At 39.0% G+C, this 22,643-nt stretch overlaps 2 protein-coding genes across 2 annotated transcripts in view; both read left to right on the plus strand.

Moving 5' to 3' along the window:
• The window catches only part of LOC118724004 (guanylate-binding protein 7), a 290,363-nt gene that overhangs the window by 113,699 nt on the left and 154,021 nt on the right, over positions 1–22,643 (plus strand). The window lies entirely within an intron of this gene.
• On the plus strand, positions 3,558–14,536 carry LOC118724011 (guanylate-binding protein 6-like). Its single transcript, XM_045584374.1, is given in 9 exon segments — positions 3,558–3,857; positions 4,058–4,254; positions 8,256–8,501; positions 10,604–10,884; positions 11,588–11,806; positions 12,727–12,833; positions 13,089–13,092; positions 13,157–13,342; positions 14,277–14,536. Coding segments are annotated over 9 exon segments (1,590 nt in total). The 5' UTR covers positions 3,558–3,735; the 3' UTR covers positions 14,505–14,536.

The raw sequence follows: 22,643 nt of genomic DNA on the forward strand, positions 1-22,643 counted from the left end.
AAATAACCTATTGTTTGTCATAAGTGCCACTTCTTATTATAATCCTTTTATTTAAATTGGGCTTTGGAGTGTAAATCAGTGAATCATCATTTCACTCTGAAATTTTCTGGGTATTTTCCACTTTTGCTCTGGGGAACAACTTTAGACAGTGTTTATAATAAAACAAAAATTCTGTATTGTGCCATTATTAGACCTGTTGTATTTTATACACACAAATTTACCTCTCCTTTAAGGTCTTTCATCTGGCCGAAACCGGTTTGGCTCAGTGGATAGAGCGTAGGTCTGAGGACTGAAAGGTCCCAGGTTCAATTCCGGTCAGGGCATTTACTTTGGTTGCGGGCACATCCCCGGTAAGGGGTGTGCAAGAGGCAGCTGGTCAATGTTTCTCTCTCATCAACGTTTCTAGCTTTTTATCTCTCTCCTTTCCTCTCTGTAAAAATACATTTTTTTTTAAAAAAAAGGTCTTTCATCTGGTTGCACCAGGCTCACTATCCAGCTTTAACCTCTTGACCTACACTCTGTTCCAGTCAGATCAAATAACTCTACTTTTATTGAAAAGACTTTTGTATTCTGCCATGTCTACTTTTGCTTCCTGGATCTTCCCACCTGCAGTTTACCTTAATTTAATCAAATTCACACTGTGCTAAGCCTTTAATTTTCAATCAAGGTGCTGAGGAAGACTATGTTATGTAAAATTTTTCCATTTTCAGAGCTCTGGTCTTCCATGCTAGAATTGTAAATTTTAATTTAAAACTTCTTAAAATGTATATTTATTATTGAAAGTGTTACATATTTTTTTCTCTTTCCCCTCCTATTGGCCATGTCTTCTCCCATCTATCTCCTCTCCATGTCTTTTGCATGTTATTGTCCATGTTCATATTTCGTGTGTATATGCATACAATTTTTTTAATAAATCTTTATTGTTCATATTATTACAAATGTTCCTCATTTTTCCCCCCTCCATTGCTCTCCTCCATCAGATTCCCACCCCACCCTCTGCCCTTTCCCCACCCCCCATTGTCCTCATCCATAGGTTCACAGTTTATGTCCAGTCTCTTCCCACAACCCCCACTCCTCTTTTTCCCAAGAATCAACAGTCCACTCTCCTTCCATACCTCGGATTCTATTATATTCAACAGTTAATATTGTTCATCAGTTTTTTAAATTCCCTTGGTTTTTAGATTCACTTGTTGATAGTTATGTATTTGTTGTTCATAATTTTTATCTTTATCTTCTTCCTCTTCCTAAATAACCACCTTCAGCAATTCATGTAATTCTGGTTTGGTGGTGGTGAAATCCTTTATCTTTTTTTTTTATTATTATTATTGGTGAAGCTCTTTATTTGGCCTTTGATTCTGAGTGATAGCTTTGCTGGGTAGAGTATTTTTGGCTGTAGGTTCTTGCTATTCATCACCTTGAATATATCTTGCCATTCCCATCTGGCCTGCATGGTTTCCGTTGAGAAATCAGCTGAGAATTGTATGGGTGCTCCTTTATAGGTAACTATCTGCTTTTCTCTTGCTGCTTTTAATATTCTCTCTTTGTCTTTTGGTCTTGGAATTTTAATTATGATGTGTCTTGGTGTGGTCCTCTTTGGATTCCTTTTGTTTTGGGTTCTGTGAGCTTACTGGACTTGTAAGTCTATTTCTTTCACCAGGTGGGGGGAATTTTTTTTTTTTTTTGTATCTTTCTCTCTCTCATCTTCTGGGACCCCCATAATTCTGATGTTGGTTCACTTGAAGTTGTCCCAGAGGTTTCTTACATTATCTTCAATTTTCTGGATTCTCTTGCCTTCTTGCTTCTGTGGAGGAGTGTCTTCTGGCTCTTTATGTTCCAAATCTTTGACTTGATTCTTGTGATCTTCCATTCTGTTTTTAGGACTCTGTATAATATTTTTTTTATTTCAGACAATGTATTCTTTATTTCTTGTTGATCCCTTATTATTTCTTGTTGACCCCTTATTATTTCTAGATGATCCCTTCTCATATCCTCACAGGTCTTGTTTATTTTTTCGGCCTTTTCTAGGAAATTCTTGAAAAACCTTATAAACGTGGTTTTGAACTCTAAATCCATTCTCTTTTTTTCCTCCATTTCTTCTTTCTGTGACCTGTTTCCTTGTCTCAGCATTTTCGCAGCTTCCCGAGTGTTAGCCTTAAAAATCTGTGTTCAGCTTGGATGGGACGGAGTTTCAGGGTGGAGCCTACAGCCTTGGCTTCTGTCAGCCCCGCCCTATGAGGTTCCTGAGTCTCAGTGTTCCTCAGTGTCCTTCGGTACTCGCTGCAAGCACATCTGAGAGAAAGGTGCCCTCCAGTTTCCCCTGCTACCAAACAGTGTAGGCTCTCCCCCAATGAGCCCGGAACTGGGGTTCAGTTCAGTTGGAAGTGGGGTTGGAAGTGGGGTTCAGAGCAGTCTGGAGCTTTTGTCTCCTTCCTGTTATGGCAATCCAGCGACACAGTCAACTGTTCTCTGCGCGCAATGTGAACACCTCTGGGACTTCCTTTCGCAGCTCCTCTGGGTTTTCGCCTTACAACCCAGGCTCCCTCTGTATGAGCCTGGGTCCCCAGGGTCTGGCCTAGAACTGGGGTTCAGTGCAGTCGGAACTGGGGCTCAGCACAGTCCGGAGCTTTTGTCTCCTTCCCGCTAGGGCAATCTAGCAGCAGAGTCAACAGTCCGTCCTCTATGGGTGATGTGCGCGACTCTGGGACTGCCTTTCTCTGATCCCCTGAGATTCTGCCTCACAGTCCAGGCTCCCTCTGTATGAGCCTGGGTCCCCAGGGTCTGGCCCAGAACTGGGGATCAGTGCTGTCAGATCTGGGGTTCAGCACAGTCCAGAGCTCTTATCTCCTTCCTGCTAGGGAACGCCAGCCAGGCACTTAGTCTCCCCCTCCTCTCCGGCTCCCTCCTATCAGCACATGCAACGTGTCTCTTAGGCTTTTACAGCTCCTTTGATTTTCCTTCTGGTTTTCTCTTTCCTTCTCATTGTAGAATTTCCAGTCACTTGACTTTCCTGTAGTTCTGGGTATTTTATTTGTATTTTATTGAAATTGTTCTGTGAAGCTGCAGTTAGGTGTTTACCTATGCCATCATCTTGGATTCTCAAGAGTTGTCTGCATACAAGTTCTTTTGTTGATGTCTTCCCTCCCATCCTTCATTTACTACTATAGCTAAAGTTTTCAATGCTTATATATGTTATATTAATATAAGCATTATATAGATATTATCCTTGTTATATTCATTGCTATAGATGTTAGTTATGCTTTGAAATAGTCGTTATGACATTAATATTTGTCATTTTAAACTGCTTTTTAATTTTAACAACAGTGTAAATATTCAGTAGCTTCCCATAAATATTTCTTAAATACATCCCTATTTATATTAACTATGGAATATTTTATATAGTCCATGACCACCAAATATATGTAGAATAAATATGTACTAACACCATTCATTTAACATAATAGCACACCAGGTGCTGCACTAAGGTACTTTATATGTCATTTATTTCATCAATCCATTAAAAAGAAAACCCCGTGATGACAAAATTCTTTTATATATGAAAGAAGCAAAGTCACATGAAATGTCTTTGTAATTGCTAAAGCTCATATGTATATTTATTTCCATCTTCAAACTTACTTGTTTGCATGGTGAGTACATTACCTGAAATAAAGTGAAGGACTGTTAGACTCAGTGTCTGAATGAATTTCTATAGGGTAAACCCCTAAATGTCTTGCCCTAATGTACTTCCAGAGTGACCCTAAGGATGACTTGTGGATCTTTGCCCTGGCCGTGCTTCTGAGCAGCATGTTTGTCTACAACGGCCTGAGTACCATCAACCATCAGGCCCTGGAGCAGCTGCAGTATCCTTCCAGGAACCCAACCCCCATGTGTCATGGAGGCTTGGGAATGGAGATCTGGTCAATTTCTCCTTTCCTCTCACTTAGTTGCCTTTGGTAGACCAAAGGGAACCAGAGTGAAAGAGAGTGTTTATTTCTTTCTTTTAATGAGAGAGATGTGGGAATTCTGGTTAGAAAGTTTATTTTCCTTAGCAAGATCCTAGTTATGTGACAGAGCTGACAGAACTCATCAGGGCAAAGTCCACCCTTACACCAGATGGAATAGAAGATTCAGCAGAGTTTGTGAGTTTTTTCCCAGACTTTATCTGGGCCGTGTGAGATTTCTCCCTGGAGCTGGAGTTAAATGGTCTTCCTATCACAGAAGATGAATACCTGGAGAATTCCTTGAAGCTGATTCAAGGTAACAAAGCATGGCTGGGCAGTGGATGATCCAATACAGGGTGGGAGGTACTAAACATTATGTCTGGACTTGCATTTGAACTTGAGACTAGAAGTCTGCAGAAAAGGTGGCTGGGAATGAGTTGAAAAACTCTCTGGACTGGAGTTTAAGTTCACATAAGAAAAGTAGAGCCTAAAGTAGAATAAAACTATTCATAACCAATTTGTTCTTTACACATTGTAATTTAGAATCCAATTGTACAATAACTTTTAAAATGGTGGTGATAAAATCTTCTAAAAAGCAGGCACTTATGTTTATTATTTTACCTTCTGCTTTTCTGTTTTGAGGAAAACAGCTGATCAGATACTTGGTAGGCATAAAATTACAATGAAAAGCCTATCTAATTAAAAATATCTTTCATGTAATTAGATAGAATTCATCTAAAATGGGCATATAATGTCTTTATACATATATAATCTAGAAAATGATTTTATATTCTAATAAACCTGAATAAGTATATTTTGCCTTTTCAATCTATCCTTTTGTGTTTTATTTGATAATTATCAGAATATAATTTTAATTTATATATCATAGATTTTTTATGTTAAAAATGATTTTTTTTCAATTGTAGTTTAAACTCAATATCATTTTGTGTTATTTTCAAATATACATAGCATAATGGTTAGATAACACATAGTTTACAATTAGATCCCCACTATATTTCAAGTACCCACCTGGCACCATGAATAGTTATTACAATTTTAGTAAGTACTGGAGGCTTGGTGCACAGAATTCATGCACTATGGTGGTGTTTGTGGGGGAGTTGTCTCTCAGCCCAGCGTGCACCCTCTTCAATCTGGGACCAATTTATGCATTGGGCCTAAATCGACAAGTTGGACATCCCTATCAGAAACTGGGACTGCTGACTCCTAACCACTTCTCTGCCTGCCTGCCCGATTGTGCCTAACTGCTTCTGCCTGTCAGCCTAGTCACCTCATAACCACTCCCCTGCCAGCCTGGTCGCCCCCAACTCCCAATCCCCAATCTCCTCATCCTGTGCTCCTCTCTTCATGCAGGCATCAGTTTTTTTTTTTCTGTATCTATTAATCTATTTCAATTTTGTTTGTTTATTTTGCTCTTTAGAATCCACATATAAGTGAAATCGTGTGACATTTGTCTTTCTCTAACTTGTTTCACTGAGCATATAATTTTATTCTTTTTTTTATGATTGAGTAGTATCAGTATTCCATTGTGTGTACTTTATCACTACCTATTCTTTATCTACTTGTCTATTCTTGGGCACTTAGGTTACTTCCATATCCTGGCTATTGTAAATAATGCTGAAATGAATATAATTAGTGTTTTGGATTTCTTCAGATACATAACCAGGAGTAAAGTCACTGGGCCATAATATAGTTCTGTTTTAAATTCTTTTGAGAAATCTCCATTCTCTTTTCCAAAGTAACTGTACAAATATGTATACTCACCAACAGTGCCAACACATATACCATGTTGATTTATTGAGGAGAGCCATTCATACCGGCATGAGGTGATATCTCCTTCTGGTTTTAACTTGCATTTCTCTGCTGATTAGCAATGTTGAACATCTTTTCATACCTATATTAGCCATGGTATGTACTCTTTGGAGAAGTTTTTATTCAGGTCCTTAGCTCACTTTTAAATCAGATTGTTTGTTCCTATGGTGAAAAGTATAAGTACTTTATAAATTTTGGTTATTAACACCTTCTCAAATGTGTCATTGGAGAATATATTCTCCCATTCAGGTGGTTGTTTGTTTGTTTATGGCTTCCTTTGCTGGGCAAAAACTATTTAGCTTGCTGTAGTCCCATTTGTTTATTTATTTTGTTTCCCTTACCAGAGGAAAGGTATGAAAAGAAATACATTGCTAAGAAAAAATCTGAGATTTTACTTCCTTTCTTTTCTTATAGTAGTTTTATAATTTTGAGACTTACATTTAAGCCTTTAATCCATTTTGAGCTTATTGTTGTATATAGTTTAAGAAGGTCATTTAGTTTCATTTTGTGTGTGTATTTGTCTCATTTTCCCCACACCATGTATTGAATAGACTGTCTTTACCCCATTGTATGTTGTTTTGCCTCCCTTGTCATCTATTTTAAAAATATATTTTTTATTGATTTTTTTACAGATTGGAAAGGAAAGGGATAGAGAGTTAGAAACATTGATGATAGAGAAACATCGATCTGCTGCCTCCCCTACTGGGGATGTGCCTACAACCAAGGTACATGCCCGTGACTGGAGTCGAAACTGGGACCCTCGAGTCCACAGGCTGATGCTCTATCCACTTAGCCAAACCGGTTTTGGCTGTCATCTATTAATTGTGTGGGTTTATTTCTGGACTCTAGTCCGGACCCGCGGGACAACAACGGGGGCTCGCAGGAACCACCTAAGAGAATGAAACAAACAAGGAACGAGGAAAAAATGGAGGCAAGACAAGGTTCTGATCAAGCCTCAGTTTTATTCTCTGAAATGGCTGTATTTATACAGCAGAAACAAAGGGGGGCAGGAGTTGCCTATGCAGGAGGGTCTTTGGTATGGCAACACAGGATTGACTAAACAAAGGGGGGCAGGAGTTGCCTATGCAGGGGGGTCTTTGGTATGGCAACACAGGATTGACTAATTGCCAGAGGCGGTGTGACATTCCAAGGTGCAACATTCCAAGGCTGGGCTATCTAGGGGGGGAGGATCTGGAAGGGGAAGAGGCAGGAAGACAGGAGATGCTAAGCCCCAGGTTAATCTTATCTTCTGGCCAAACCCTCAGGGCACCTCATAACTTCTGCTAGAAGGAACTTAATTCTATTGTATTTCCTTAAGACTGAGTTGCTTGCCTCAACTCTGCAGGCTCCCAACAGACTCTGCCATGTTCCATTGATCTATATGTCTGTTTTTATTCCAGCACTGTGCTGTTTTGATAACCATAGCATTGCATTATAGTTTGATATCAGGTGGCTTGATACCTCTAACTTTCTGTCCTTCTTTCTCAGTATTTCTGGGACTATTAAGGGTCTTTTATGGCTTCACATACATTTTTGGATTATTTATTTTAGTGATATGAAAAACACCATTGGTATTTTGAAAGGGATTGTGTTGAATCCATAGATGCTTTGGGGCATTATTGAAATTTTAATTTTATTGTAAATCATTCTTTCTGTATCATAGGTGTTTTTTTCTTCCATTTCCACATATTTATCCATGCTATAATTTCAAAATAATAAAAATATATGAATGCGTTCTATTTACTTGGGCATGTAGGTATCTGATGAAGCCTTGAAAGAAATATCACTTCTGATTTATACATTCTTGATTTTATGTTTCTATTTATGGTTTCTCAAAACAATGAGAAATAGGCTACACAGCAAAGTTATAAGATGAAATATAGTTCTTTACCTTAAAGAATTTAGAGACTATTGGTGATATCTTAAAATTATGTTTTAGCTACATTTACTCTTCACTCTTCAGAGGTTTTTATTTTTTTTTAAGTTAATGCTGTACACTTCATTTTTAGCATCTAAACAGTTTTCCTTAAATAAATATCATGTTATTTCTAACACTGCTAAATCTGATGTTATTTCTAACACTGCCATTAAGTATTGTTTGGGCTATTCATTTTTATCCACAGCGTTTTTTCTCCATGAAATCAAATAGACCAAAAACTTATGCTTGACCCATGTTTCTGTTATTCATTCTGTAAGCGTTATAGACAATATACACAATAATCTACCATTTTTAGGTCTGATAGCAAGAACAGGTCATTGTTGTTTTTTAATCATATCGATGTCTTCAAAAGATTTCCCCCAGAGTTGTGTAACGGTAAATTTGATGTTGAAGAAGCATTTGGATGTCCATGCTAAAGGAGTTATAAACAAGTTATACAGAGAGAATATCACAAAGATTCAAAAATCCCTGTCATGGAAATCTTTAGATCCCTTGTCCTATATTTGCTCCTACTGTAATACTTGTTTTTGTTTGTTTTAATCTTTCAGGCATGAATCACAAAGCTCAAATATCTAATCTCCCCAGAGAATGCATCCGGAATTTCTTTCCAAGACGGAAGTGTTTTGTCTTTGACCAGCCAACAAATGACAAAAAACTCCTAGACAATATTGAGAAGGTTGCAGCCAACCAACTGGATCCTAACTTCAAGGAAGAAACAAAGAACTTCTGTTCTTACATCTTCACCCAAGCGAGGACCAAGACACTCAGAGAGGGAATCATGATCAATGGGAAACGTGAGTCTCCATTTCACATTTTGTGGGGCCTAATATTTTTTTAATATATTATAGGATGTGTTCTCTAGGATTTCTTTTTTATTCTCTATGGAATTATGAGTCATAGATGTTCATACTCCATGATGACAATTGTATACTTATCATACTTTTGGGTGTTTATAAATTTGTCTCCAAAATTACAACCTTTATCAGCAAAATCTGCAGTATCCATACATATGAAAATCTTCTAATCTTAATGAATCACTAACTGGGAATAAAAAAAACAGAATATGCTGTTTCCTCAGTTGAAGTTCTTTATAATGTACTAGTGGCCTGGTGCACAAAATTTGTGCACATTAAAAGGGAATTAATTAGAGGAAACATTTTAATATTGCTATTTGCCCTTTATAATAGATGTTTCAGAGATGAAAGAATATTAGTAAAATGTATATGAAAATCTTTCTCTTGTCAGAGTCTGGTGTGTGCTGCGGGACCCAGAGTCAAGTCCCTGCCTAACCATGTGTGCCTCAGACCTGGGTGGTCACACCCCCATGAGGCAAGATCCAGACCTGTCAAACCCTGCCAGGCAGGGGGCAGGGAGGGCACAGCCTTAGGGCCCCTCATCAAGCCTGCCAGGTGGGGGGCTCAGCCTCAGGTCCCCCAGCCTGGGGCAGGGTGCATGACCTGAGGTCCACTGGCCTGGGCTGGGACAAGGGCATGCCTTGAGATCTCCATTAATCCCTGCAGGGCGGGGGGCACAGCCTTAGGTCCTCCAGCTTGGCACCAGGTTGGGGGGCACAGCTTGAGGTCCACCAGGCTGATGTAGTGGCGGGGGGCATGGTCTGAGGTCCACTGTCAAGCCCCACCAGGTAGAGGGTGCAGCCTCAGGTCCCTTGCTCCAGCCCAAACCCAAGTAGCCTCAGGTCCCTGCTGACTGCTCTTTAAGGATTGTTACAGAAACTCAGCCTCTACTGTGGGCGCAGCCATCTTGTGTTACTAAATCCCTACCTCCCCTGTGGGAGCAGCCATCTTGACAGTTACAGCATGATGGTCAATTTGAATATTCCCTCTTTTTTTAGATAAGATGAGAGTAACAAGAAGAATACAGAAGGTATTTTTGGCATTTACAGCAATTTAATAATGTACATTAGCCCATAAAGCTCTGAAAATTTATGGGAATCTACAGAATTCAGAAAAAAATAGGATCACATTTATCCTGCCTCATCTGTCTACAATTTGCTTCTAAGATTTTCAATGGGAAATTGTTTTCCAGATACCCTTTAGTATGTTAGATAAAGGAATGTATTGAATTATTTTAACCTTAGGGTCTAAAGAAACAAAAATTAAGAGTCAATGGGACAAAAGTGTTACTGTAGGAATATGTTCTTCTGTGGTGTTGTGTGAAAGGAATTTCAGGGACCCTAATGTAAAGAAGTTTTACACGATAATAGCAAGGCTTATTAAAGTGAAAAGCAAAGTACGCTCTCAGGAAGACAGAGAGCTGGCAGGCTAGAGGGCAGCTACTGCCCTGAAGTATTTGTTAAGCTTTCCCATATATATTTGGGTTTGGGAAAGAGCAGCCTTTCTTTAAAACTACCCATTTTATTACATGTCTTCTTCAGGGCTTGTGCCCTTCCCCTAGGCAATCTTTTCCCAGGTTTGTGCCCTCCCCCATTTATGGTCTGCCTTTTGGCTCTTTTTGCACTTGCTTCTTAGTTCTGCTTGGTTATTTGGCTTCTACCTCACAGGTACTTAGTATAGAAATTTTACATCTGTGCCATTTTTCTCCCATTTTGGTTAGTTGGGTGGACTATCCAGAGTGACTGTAAGGCTATTTTTTCCTATTTAATCATGCTTTATAAGATTCTGATTCCATTAGGTCCCTGGTCTCTTGTTAATATCTAAATGTGTACTCCAATAATAGTAGAAGGATGTGGTGTGGTTGGGTGTATATGTATATGTGTGTGTGTGTGTGTGTGTGTGTGTGTGTGTGTGTGTGTGTGTGTGTATGTGTGTTTGTGTGAGAAAGAAAGGGACAGAGAGATTTAGAAATGTAGTTTCACATAAATGGATCCGGTTGAGTGATAAATTGATATTTTTCCTTCAATTTTCTGGCTTATTAGGTCTAAGAACTCTGGTTGAGACTTATGTCACTGCCATCAATAGTGGAGCAGTGCCTTGTTTGGAGGACACAATGACAACTCTCGCTCAAATTGAGAACTCTAGGGCCGTTCAGAAGGCAGCCGACCACTATAGCAAGCAGATGGCCCAGAGAGTGAGTTGCCCCACAGACACCCTGCAGGAGCTGCTGGACCTGCATGCAGCCTGTGAGAGAGAAGCCATTGCAATCTTCATGGAGAACTCCTTCAAGGATGAAAACCAGGTGTTCCAGAAGAATCTTGTGGTACTTTGTCTTAGTATTTATTTACCCTTTGTGACCTTTCCATTGTAAATTAAGCCTATAAGAGTGTTTCTGACCCCAGTCCTCCTGCACTCATGGATCCAGTAGTCTGGATTCTTATGAAGAATAGATTTTCAAAAGACTGCATTTTCTTCTTCCTCTCCCCACCAAACCTCACTTTATGTAAAATTTTCTCTGGTCCCTGATGCATAATCAGTATAGATATCTTTCTGAACTGAATGCTTATGTTGAATTCAAGCCTCCCCTTAACACCCAAAAGTCATTCCTCAGCTAGTCACTTTCTTGAGGGACTCTCCTACTCTCAGGAACCAAATGTCTCTTAACAGATCCTCCATACTAGGCTATTTTCAATTCCTATGGCTCCTTGTTATATCATTGCATCATTGAAGATGGAATTACCAAAAGTTACAGCTGCATGAGCCATAGAGATGAGGGAATTCAACACCAACATTTTTTATGAGGAACCTGAGACACAGGAAAGTTGGAAGCTTTTCCCTGGCTTACATGGAATCACCTACCTTGTTGGTAAAGGAAGCCTTGTAATTCCTGTTTTATTCCATGTCCTTCTCCAACAGAATGCCTTTCTCATGAGGACTACAGCTAGACTTCCTTCCACCAGATTCTTTGCAATTTTTTCTCCTCTGTTCCTTTCTCCTGGTGACAGCCCTCTATACTTCCTTTGCAGGAAATCATAAAGCATAAGCAGGATGAGTTCTTGTTGCAGAATGAAGATGCATCTGTTAAATACTGTCAGGATACACTTAAGCAGCTTTCCAAGCCCCTAATGGAAGGTATTTCAGCAGGCATGTTCTCTGTTCCTGGTGGTCACAAGCTCTACATGGAAAGAAAGGAAAAGATTGAACAGGACTACTTACTTGGGCAAGTGCCCAAGAAAGGAGTAAAGGTGAGGAATAAGGGGAGCATAGGGATCCTACAGATTAAAGTCAAGAGAGTCTCTTGCAAGTCAGAGAGCACAGCATCAGTGTGGGTATCATGGGAGAATGGAGATATCATGACTCTTTTGGCATTGAAGGCCTACAATTTCATCTTCCTTTTTATAGAGAATCAAAATGCCCATTCTCAAAAATGAAAATAGATTTCTGAAATCCACAAGAGACACAAGAGAAATAATCATTTTCATCCAACAATATTATATTCAGTGTGTCAAAGGCAGACAATTTAGAAGTTGAAGTCAGAGCCTTTGTACTTAAGGCTGATGAAAAGAGAAAAGGAAGTCAAACGCGTAGTCAGTTGCTCACAGGCTTATCATACCTATGAACCTGAGATAATTGGCTATACAGTGTTGGTACAATAACATTAAATAACAATGCAATTAATATTTATTGAACTTTTACTGTTAAGACACAGTATTGAGCTCTTTCCTTAGAATTTTAATTTTATCCTTTATATAGCATTAGGGAGCATCTATAATTTTTTAAATATTTTACACAAGTGAACTGAGAGGCAGAGATGGTTTAAAACGACTTGCCTAGAGTTAAAGTCAGCAAGTGGCAGCGGAGAACAGGAGTACTAATTGGAGACAACATTGCTCCCTGGTAAGCAAATATACAAAAGCAGAGACAGTGGGTTTGTAGAACTGAACGTGGTTCTTACTGTCTGGAACTCAGAGCAAAGAATAGAAAGTAACACTGGGAAAGAGACTGCAGGGAGTATAAAGAGCCCCTGTTGCTCTAAGGAGCTTGAAAACTGTGTGGAATCATGATGCAATTTTAACCTGGAAGAAAAAATTACATGGACATAGTTCGTTTTGCAGCACTGTTTTTCCCAGTGAAAATCAAAGTTTGTTCCTTCTTCTCTCTTCAGGCAAATGAAGTTCTTTGTAGGTTCCTGCAGTGGCAGGCAGCAACAGAGAATTCCATCCTGCAGGGAGACAAAGTGCTCACAGATGAGATGAAAGCCATGGCAGGTAAGTGGCAGGACTGGGCTCACAATGGGTGGCAGGTACCTGCAGTGTCCTTTGACAGCTGTGAGAACAAAACCTCCTGAAACAAGGAGCTTTCTGTCCTTCTGTGGGACATACTCTCTAACTCTGAAAACACCAGGGCACCTCAGCCAGTCAGGGCCTTTCCCCCCACACTTCGAAATGTGCTCCTGTTGGTGTGGGAAAGGGAGCATTTCAGATTCTTCCACTTCCCCTTCCAGTTTGGCTTGTTCTCAGAGCTCAGGAGGGTAGAGATCAGTCCTCACCATTTTTTTTTCCCCTCTCTCAAACTTCCCTGGGGCATTGGAGCAGACCAAGAAAGAGGCAGCTGAGAAAGAACAGGAGCTGATGAAACAGAAACTGCAGGAGCAGGAGCAGCAAATGGAGGCAGATAGGAGGAGTCGTCCTGAAAATATATTGCAACTGATGAAGAAGATAGAGAAGAATATAGAGAATATAATAAAAGAGAAGAATATGATGTTGGGGCATAAATTGAAGGTAAGTCCTGCCATGGCCTCAGTAGTGTTTCATGGTCATTGTCCTAGTACATCACGTGGGATGGAGAATGTTACATCAAGACCATTGAAGCATACCATTGCCATTTACTACTTGTGATTTGCTAAAGCCTTGAATCTTCCTTGTCCCCTTTCTTTGTAAAAAAATCTTTGAAATCTCTGCATAGACTCTAGAGTGGTCAGGACAAGCATCTCATCTCTGAACACTTGTGGAATATAAGTAGGGTTTGAGGTGATGTTTTAGGCTATTTAAAGGTGATATTATTTGGCTTGGATAAATAGATATTAGAAATATATATATTTATTATTACCACCAACTGGTTTGCTTTATCAAGATTATTGCTTATTATCAGGAACCCTACTACCACCCAAACACTCTAAGGTAGAGCTATACTGACAATAAACTATCATAAATTTCCAGATTAAAAAATCAAACCTGCTGAGTTGTTCCCAGGTATGGAGATTCTACCCAAGTTATCATATGGCAAAGGAAGAATTCCTAATTGGCTATCTGTACATGTTTATAATAGGGTTCCAGAACATGTATAATTTCCCATGTTTTTCTGCATTTTGGTTGGCCATATTATTCCAAGTGGGACTGAAAATTAGTACTAGCAGATTAAGTTTACTTCTCAACTGGTATTATGACCGGCACATAGTATATTTGTCCTCAGGCCAGGCTTAGTATTCTAGCAAAACCCAATAGGTATGTGAATATTTGTAAGACTATAAACATGCTTTCTTTCTGTGTTTAGGTCCAAGACAGGATTATTTCTTGTTGAAAAATTATCTTTGTGTAAGAGAGAACAATTTTAAGAGTAGAAGGGAAAAATTCTTAAATATAAAATGTAATCTTTTGAAAAACATAGGAATTTAAAACATTTTACTTCTCTCCTCAACTTTTTTTTTTTTTTTAGGTTCAAGAAGATTTGCTTAGAGAAGGATTTAAAAAGAAATATGAAGATATGAATGTAGAGATCAATCATTTGAGAAATATAATTGATAGTAGTAATAGTGACAATATTCCCTATATTACAATAATCATGGAAGCACTTGCCAGTGAGATTGATTCAATATTTTGTAGATCTGGTAAATTTTTTGGTAATGTTTTGAGAAGCTTTGACTCATTATTTAAAGATAAATAATTCTTTGAAATACAGTATACAATATGCATATATGTTATGGCTTGTTTTTGGTGTGTATTCCTTTTGTTTTCATTCATCTAAGCCTTAAACATGAAAAGTGCCTACTAATGAATAGCAATGTCTTGCCCTCATAAGATAGGATAAATGTTCATATGCTTTGATATAGCATGCTTACTTAAATATATATGTTTAAATAAATATACTTACAATTAATCAAGTTATCCCTTTAAATGGCAAAAGATTGGAAACTACTAATAAATTCAACTATATGAATTGGTAATGAAAATTTAACCTTTGCAAATGGTGGAATATTATGCAGCCAGTAAATAGAGAATTTAGCTCTATTTTTATAAATATTCAACAATCTTGAAAATACATTGTAAAATGAGGTACATGAGAAGTGTATAATGTGTTTACAGGAAAAAATGTAAGTACTGTGTGCAAGCATATGTATGTGGGCACATTGAATATCTAGAGCACATGTGTCAAACACAAGGCCCGCGGGCCAAATCCGTAGCGCCAGGCCTTGCAATGTGGCCCGCACCTCGCTGTCATCACTGCACTCCACTGCATTTCCATCACAATGACAGTTTATGACTGTTCAGTAAACCATTCAGCCCGCGACTTAGGCTGGATTTTAGATTTTGGCCCCTTCTCTGATTGAGTTCGACACCCCTAATCTAGAGGAACCCTTAAAGAAGTAATATCAGTTCTTACTTGGAAGAAGTGGGTGGGGTCAGGGTAAACAAGTCACATGCTTTTAATTATATACTCTTTCTTTTGAATCCTGTAAAGAAATTTTATAAATAAATAAATAACAAAGAAAATGTAAAGTGTAATACTAATAAAAAGGCTAATATGCTAAATACCATTCATTTGACAGGTCATACACTGACCACCAGGGGGCAGATGCTTCTACTGGTAGGTTAGCTTGCTTCTGGGGTCTGGCAATTGGGATTGGAGCCCTCCTGTGGTCCCTCCTGTGGTCCCTCCCCAGCACCAATCATGCACCAGTTGGGTCCCTCGACATGGACTGTGCCTTCTTGCAATCCGAGATCCCTGGAGGGATGTTGGAAAGCCTGTTTCAACCCGATTCCTTCAAGCCAGGCCAAGGGACCCCCACTGGTGCACAAATCCATGCACCGGGCCTCTAGTAAGGATCATAATGACAAGAAAATGTAAAAAATGGCTATTGAATCATGAAAGTTCTCACTGCTTTTAGAAATGATACCAGCCTGTACAATTAGGAGTTTCAGATTAAATTAAAGAATAGAAAGTATAAAATTTGCATCCTCATCTTGTTTCCTTTTAGACATGGTTCTCAATTCATTATATTTGTTTCAAAACTAAGATATACACTTTCCTATCTCTCTTGGGATACAACTAAAAAAAAAAAAAAAAAAAAAAAAAAAGAAAGAATATAAAAAAATTTCAGATAGAGGAGTTTCTATTTCCTATTCTGAATTATACTTTTCAGCTATTAGAAGCAAATTACCAAACATTAGAACATGCACTGGTGAGAGAGATCTTATCATTCTCAAAAGTGCAATGGTGGCCTCTATGCTATAAGCAAGAGCCAAAGAAACATGTGCCATTGCAGAACTGGATGGCCTGCTGGTGTTGAGAATGATAAGCCTTGACACATGGAGACCAGTGGTGGCACTGAAATACCCAAAGCCAAGCACATACAATGATAGTAGTCAATATCATGGCTTGTCTTAGCTCAAGCTGCTGCACAAAGTTACCATATACTGTGTGTCTTATAAATCAAGTATTTATTTCTGGAGGCTGCTAGTTCCAGATCAGCATGCTAGCATTGGGAGTTTCTTGATCAGAATTCTCTTCCTGATTTGCTGAGGGCTGCTTTCTTGTTGTGTCTTCACATGGTGGGAAGGGTTGGGAGGAGTTCTCATGATTTTTATTATAAGGTTAGTCAAACAATAGTGCAAGAGAGAGGATGTAAGGTAGTGAAATATCATTTTAACCTAGATGTATGGCAGGAAAAAATAACTTTAAAAATGGGTGCAAAATTTATATTTGGAGGAGAGTTTTTCTTGAATAAGTCAAGAAAGTTCTAATTTTGTTTTAGTTCAGGCAAAAATAAAAATAGCTTAACTATAAAGTCGGCAGTACAGTAGTAAATGCAGATTCAAAACAGCAGTGGATATGATTACAATAAATATTAATCTAATAAAAACATTAAAATAATGTATTCTTTATTAAAGAGAGGAGATAAAATAATTCAGGAAAAGTCTGGATATAGATCAAGTATTATAATAGAAGCCCCTTGAGTTGTTTTGAGGATAATAAGTTGAGTAATTTTGAGTTTCATGATTTAAGTCTAAATATTGCCTTTTATATCATAATCAATTAAAGAACAGAAAAATTTTAATTTCTATATTGGGACACATAAAAATGATTTTCACACATCACAGTAAATAAAAAATATAACATGAAAAATGTCAAGTAAAGTTAGAAAATATTTTTAGAAAGAAATAGTGACAGAAAACTTCCCCCACCTGGTGAAAGAATTAGACCTACAAGTCCAGGAAGCGCACAGAACCCCAAACAAAAGGAATCCAAAGAGGACCACATCAAGACACATCAAAATTAAAATTCCAACAGCAAAAGACAAAGAGAATATTAAAAGCAGCAAGAGAGAGAGAGAGAAACAGGAGCACCCATACGATTGTCAGCTGATTTCTCTACAGAAACCATGCAGGCCAGACGGGAATGGCAAGAAATATTCAAAGTGATGAATAGCAAGAACCTACAGCCAAAAATACTCTACTCAGCAAAGCTATCACTCAGAATCGAAGGCCAGATAAAGAACTTCACTAAAAACAAAAACAAAAACAAAACAAAAGAACATAAAGGAGTTCATTAATGCCAAACCAGAATTATATGAATTGCTGAAGGGGGTTCTTTCGGAAGAGAAAGAAAATAAAGATAAAAATTATGAACAACAAATATGTAACTATCAACAAGTGAATCTAAAAACCAAGGGAATTAAAAAACCTGATGAACAATATTAACTGTTTAATATAATAGAATCAGAGGTATGGAAGGGGAGTGGACTGATGATTCTCAGGGAAAAGAGGAATGGGGGTTGTGGGAAGAGACTGAACATGAACTGTGCACCTATGGATGAGGATAATAGGGGGTGGGGAAAGGACAGAGGATGGGGTAGGAACCTCGTGGAGGGGAAAAAAATGAGGAACTTTTGTAATAATATGAACAATAAAGGTTTATTTTAAAAAATTGACAGAGACATTAAAGTAAATAGAAAATATTTTTAAAAGATGAACAAATTTGGCCTAATGTATGAATGTAGAACCCTATACCCAACAATAGTAGAATATGCTTTTTTGTAAAGCACACTAAGAAACGTCACATGAATTTTACCTGTACAAAACCACAAAGCATGGTTAGTTGTCTTATGTCAGATTTCTCTAGATGTAGACGCACATGTGTCAAACACAAGGCCCGCGGGCCAAATCCGTCCCGCCAGGCCTTGCAATGTGGCCCGCACCGCGCTGTCATCACTGCACTCCGCTGTGTTTCCATCACAATGACAGTTTATGACTGTTCAGTAAACCATTCGGTCCTCGATTTAGGCTGGATTTTAGATTTTGGCCCCTTCTCTGATTGAGTTCGACACCCCTAATGTAGAGCCTTGGTGATGGGTTTGTGTTCATGTGATTTATGAGGGTGTGCTTTCAACAGAAGGGATCTAAGGGAAGCGGGAGAGGGCAAGAAAATAGGAATGAAAAGAGGCTATGGTTGCAGGCAAAAAATGGCTTCAAGCTGATCCACTGGGATTTCTGTAGCACAAATAGCATGAGAATTTGTCCCTCCTTGAAGCAAACTGCTAGACATTTGTACCCCATCAGGCATTATCTGGGGGCTATCCATCTTTACCAGAGCAGCTACCATGCTGTTAAGGAAAATTCTCCAAAGAAAAGAACAGCTGTGAGCTTTTTAGCAATGAACATGCACAGCAATAGAAGGATGGATGCAAAGCCTTGTAAGATGATCAAACTGAGGCACTAATAGCAAACAGCACCAGTATAAAGATTAGTATTTGCATACCTACGTTGTGCCATGATCTATGTATGCCTACTTACCATCCCACACTAATGGGGTTCCTGTCAATTATCTAGATTTAGAATCCCTTTGCAGAAATTTAATTTTCAGAGTCCTCTGGGTACAATTTACTACTAACCAAAATCCCTAGAAAGCAAATACTGGGATGGAAATTTGCATGTAAATTGTTTATTAGGGAAAACTCCAAGGATAAGCACTTATAATAGTATGTGGAAGGAAAGGGGTCTGGGTAGAAAGGGAAGTTTAGCTATAGTTTTAACAGTTGCTTCATCCATTTCAATGGAGAAGTCTGGACTTTAGTAATCCATCTCATTTCCCCAGTTTTTAAGACATTAGTCAGAATAATGAACATCCTAGGAAGGGCTGACTTTAGGCAAACTGACTAATCAGAAGAGAGTTGAAAACATGTGTTTGCAGGAGAGCTTGCATTTCAAAACAAAGGAATCTAAGAAGGTTAGGGGACATGGGAGAGGTGAAAAGTCGTGAGAACACTGGAAATATACTTCATTGAAGTTCAAGAGAATTTGTGTAGGAATTGTGGAAGAAGGGCTCACAATACAAAAATGAAACTGATGGGCAAAGAATTCAATTTGTAATGGCAATTTTTCTTTTTTTTTAAATAAATTTTTATTGTTCATATTATTACGAAGGTTCCTTATTCCCCGCCCCCCCCTTGCTCTCCTCCACCAGGTTCCCACCCCACCCTCTGCCCTTTCCCCACCCCCATCGTCCTCATCCATAGGTGCACAGTTTGTGTTCAGTCTCTTCCCACAACCCCCTCTCCCCTTTTCCTCAAGAATCATCAGTTCACTCCCCTTTCATGCCTCTGATTCCATTATATTCAACAGTTAATATTGTTCATCAGATTTTTTTTTTAATTTCCTTGGTTTTTTTAGATTCACTTGACAGTTACTTATTTGTTGTTCATGATTTTTATCTTTATTTTCTTTCTCTTCCAAAAGAACCCCCTTCAGAAATTCATATAATTCTGGTTTGGTGGTGATGAACTCCTTTAGCTTTTTTTTATTAGTGAAGCTCTTTATCTGACCTTTGATTCTGAGTGATAGCTTTGCTGGATAGATTATCTTTGGCTGTAGGTTCTTACTATTCATCACCTTGAATATTTCTTGCCATTCCCGTCGGGCCTGCATGGTTTCTGTTGAGAAATCAGCTGACAATCGTATAGGTGCTCCTTTATAGGTAACTACCTGCTTTGCTCTTGCTGCTTTTAATATTCTCTCTTTGTCTTGTGCTCTTGGAATTTTAATTATGATTTGTCTTGGTGTGGTCCTCTTTGGATTCCTTTTGTTTGGAGTTCTGTGTGATTCCAGGACTTGTAAGTCTAATTCTTTCACCAGGTGGGGGAAATTTTCTGTCACTATTTCTTTCAGTATGTTTTCGATATCTTGCTCTCTCTCATCTGGGACCCCCATAATTCTGATGTTGGTTCACTTGAAGTTGTCCCAGAGGTTTCTTACATTATCTTCAATTTTCTGGATTCTCTTGTCTTCTTGCTTCTGCGGAGGAGTGTCTTCTGGCTCTTTATGTTCCAAATCTTTGACTTGATTCTTGCGATCTTCCATTCTGTTTTTAGGACTCTGTATAGTATTTTTTATTTCAGACAATGTATTCTTTATTTCTTGTTGATCCCTTATCATTTCTTGTTGATTCCTTATTAATTCTAGTTGATCTCTTTTCATATCCTCATAGGTCTTATTGACCTTTTATAGGAAATTCTTGAAAAACCTTATAAGCATAGATTTGAACTCTATATCCAGTCGCTTTATGTTTTCCATTTCTTTCATTTATGATCTATTTCGTCTTGGCATTATCATAGCTTCCCTGATGGGGCGGGGTTTCAGGGTGGAGTCTACAGCTTTGGCTTCTGTCAGCCCTGCCCTATGTGGCCCCTGAGTCACAGGGTCCTTCAGTACTCGTTGCAAGCGCCTCTGAGAGAAAGGTGCCCTCGATTTTCACCTGCTACCAAACAGTCTAGGCTCTCCCCCAATGAGCCCGGTATTGGGGTTCAGTTCAGTTGGAAGTGGAGTTGGAGGTGGCCTTCAGAGCAGTCTGGGGCCCCTGTCCCCTTCCCGCCAGGGCAATCCCAGGGCACGGCCAACCATCCCTTCTCTGCACGCAATGTGTGCGCCTCCGGGACCTCCTTTTGCCACTCCCCCGGGGTTCCGCCTTACAACCCAGCTCCCTATGGATGAGCCTGGGTCCCCAGGGTCTGGCCTAGAACTGGGGTTCAGAGCAGTCAGAACTTTTATTTCCTTCCCGCTAGGGAACCCCAGCCAGGCACTCAGCCTCCCTCCTCTCTGGCTGTGTCCTCTCCGCATGCTCTGCGTGTCTCCGTACCTTAGGCTTTTACAGCTCCTCCACTCTTCCTTCTGGTTTTCTCCTTGCTTCTCGTTGTAGAATTTCCAGTCAGTCTACTTCCCTGTAGTTCTGGGTAATGTCTATTTTATATTTTAGTTGTATTTTATTGAAATTGTTGTGTGCGGCTGCGGCTAGGTGTTTACCTGTGCAGCCATCTTGGATTTTCCTGTAATGTCAATTTTTCTAAGTGAAAATGTTATTATTGTTAATTCCAAAATTTGACCTTGTGTAGCAGTTAGGGTTCTACAAACAAACAAACAAAGAAAACAAAACAACAAACAAACAAACCCAGAACCAATAGGATGTGTATATACAATATACATAGAAAGAAACTTATTGAAGGGAACTGGCTGAAATAATTATGGAGGTTATCAAGTCTAAAAAACCTGTAAGGCGGGCCAGCAGCCCAAGGAGAACTGATGTTCCAATTCTAGTCTGAAGGTTATGTGAGGCCACTGGAAATGGCATTTCCTGGAAACATAATTCATACTGAAATTGAAAGTGGGGAAGAGCTACTTTTATCACAAGCTCATTTCCAAAAAATCAGCTGCCTTTCTGTAGGAACAATCCTTGAGCCTGGTTTTGCAATCTAAATCCATATCAGAGTGTATAAAAGTATTCAGACAATTAAAGCTCTCTCCCTAACGTGCTTTGCACACTCTCTTTGGACTCCACATTCTTCCACTGGGGTCCACTTGTATTTCATGGGCCAAAAATTCATGAAATGTGGAACTGCTGCTTGTTTGGGAACTTGACTAAAACTCCAGAGAGCTCCGGGGAATTTAATTTAGACTGCATGCGCCTGCTTTTTTGTGGAACAATTTACTGTAGAGTTTATAAAACAAAAGTGTCTGAGCACTCTTTGCACTCTCAGAGCTATTCACACACAGCCTCCTTCTTTCTTATAGAAGAATAGATATTGGGATACCATATTATAAAAATATAAAGGAAAGGTTTATTATTTTAACATTTGACCTCTAGTTATTTCTTAAAAATTAGTTTGAGAGAAAGAGAGAGGAAGGGAAGGGGATATAGAAACATTGATGTGAAAAAGAACTACCCCCCAAATGTGCCCAAACCTGGGATAGAACCTATAACTGGGTATGTGCCCTTACTGGGAACCAAATCCACAACTCTTCCATGCCTGAGATGTTGCTCCAACCAACTGAGCCATACTGGCCAGGGTTGACCCCCAATTCTTGATAGAGAGCAAAATGTGTGTGTTTTCAAAATCCATTCATGTCTGTTGGAGAAGAAGGGGAGAATACAAAGATGTAAGTGTCAGTAGAAAGCTCAGCAATAAAAAATGGTGCCCAGTGCTTTGTTAGGAAAGTTTAATTGCTCCTAAAAGCAAGGTAGTGAGTTTATGATGGACTAGGGTAGGGAGAGGAAGGAGGAACCTGTAAGCTAAAAAGGGGCTGGGCTTCGGTGGGTTGAAGAGCTCATGGTTCCCTTTGAAACCACGATGGGCAAAGAAATCATAGGGCAAAAGTTGTCCTTTCCCATTTTCACCATAATCTATTACACTCACATAAGCTTTTTGGATAATCTTGCATTTGGCAATGAGGTTATAGGAGGTGATATATGCAGTTTTATCTCTGATTGAAGTACAACCAGGAGCGGTCATTTCTGCAAAAGTCATGCTGTGAGAAG

This window comes from Pipistrellus kuhlii, unplaced genomic scaffold (assembly GCF_014108245.1).
Source record: "Pipistrellus kuhlii isolate mPipKuh1 unplaced genomic scaffold, mPipKuh1.p scaffold_m20_p_2, whole genome shotgun sequence".
Lineage (NCBI taxonomy): Eukaryota > Metazoa > Chordata > Mammalia > Chiroptera > Vespertilionidae > Pipistrellus > Pipistrellus kuhlii.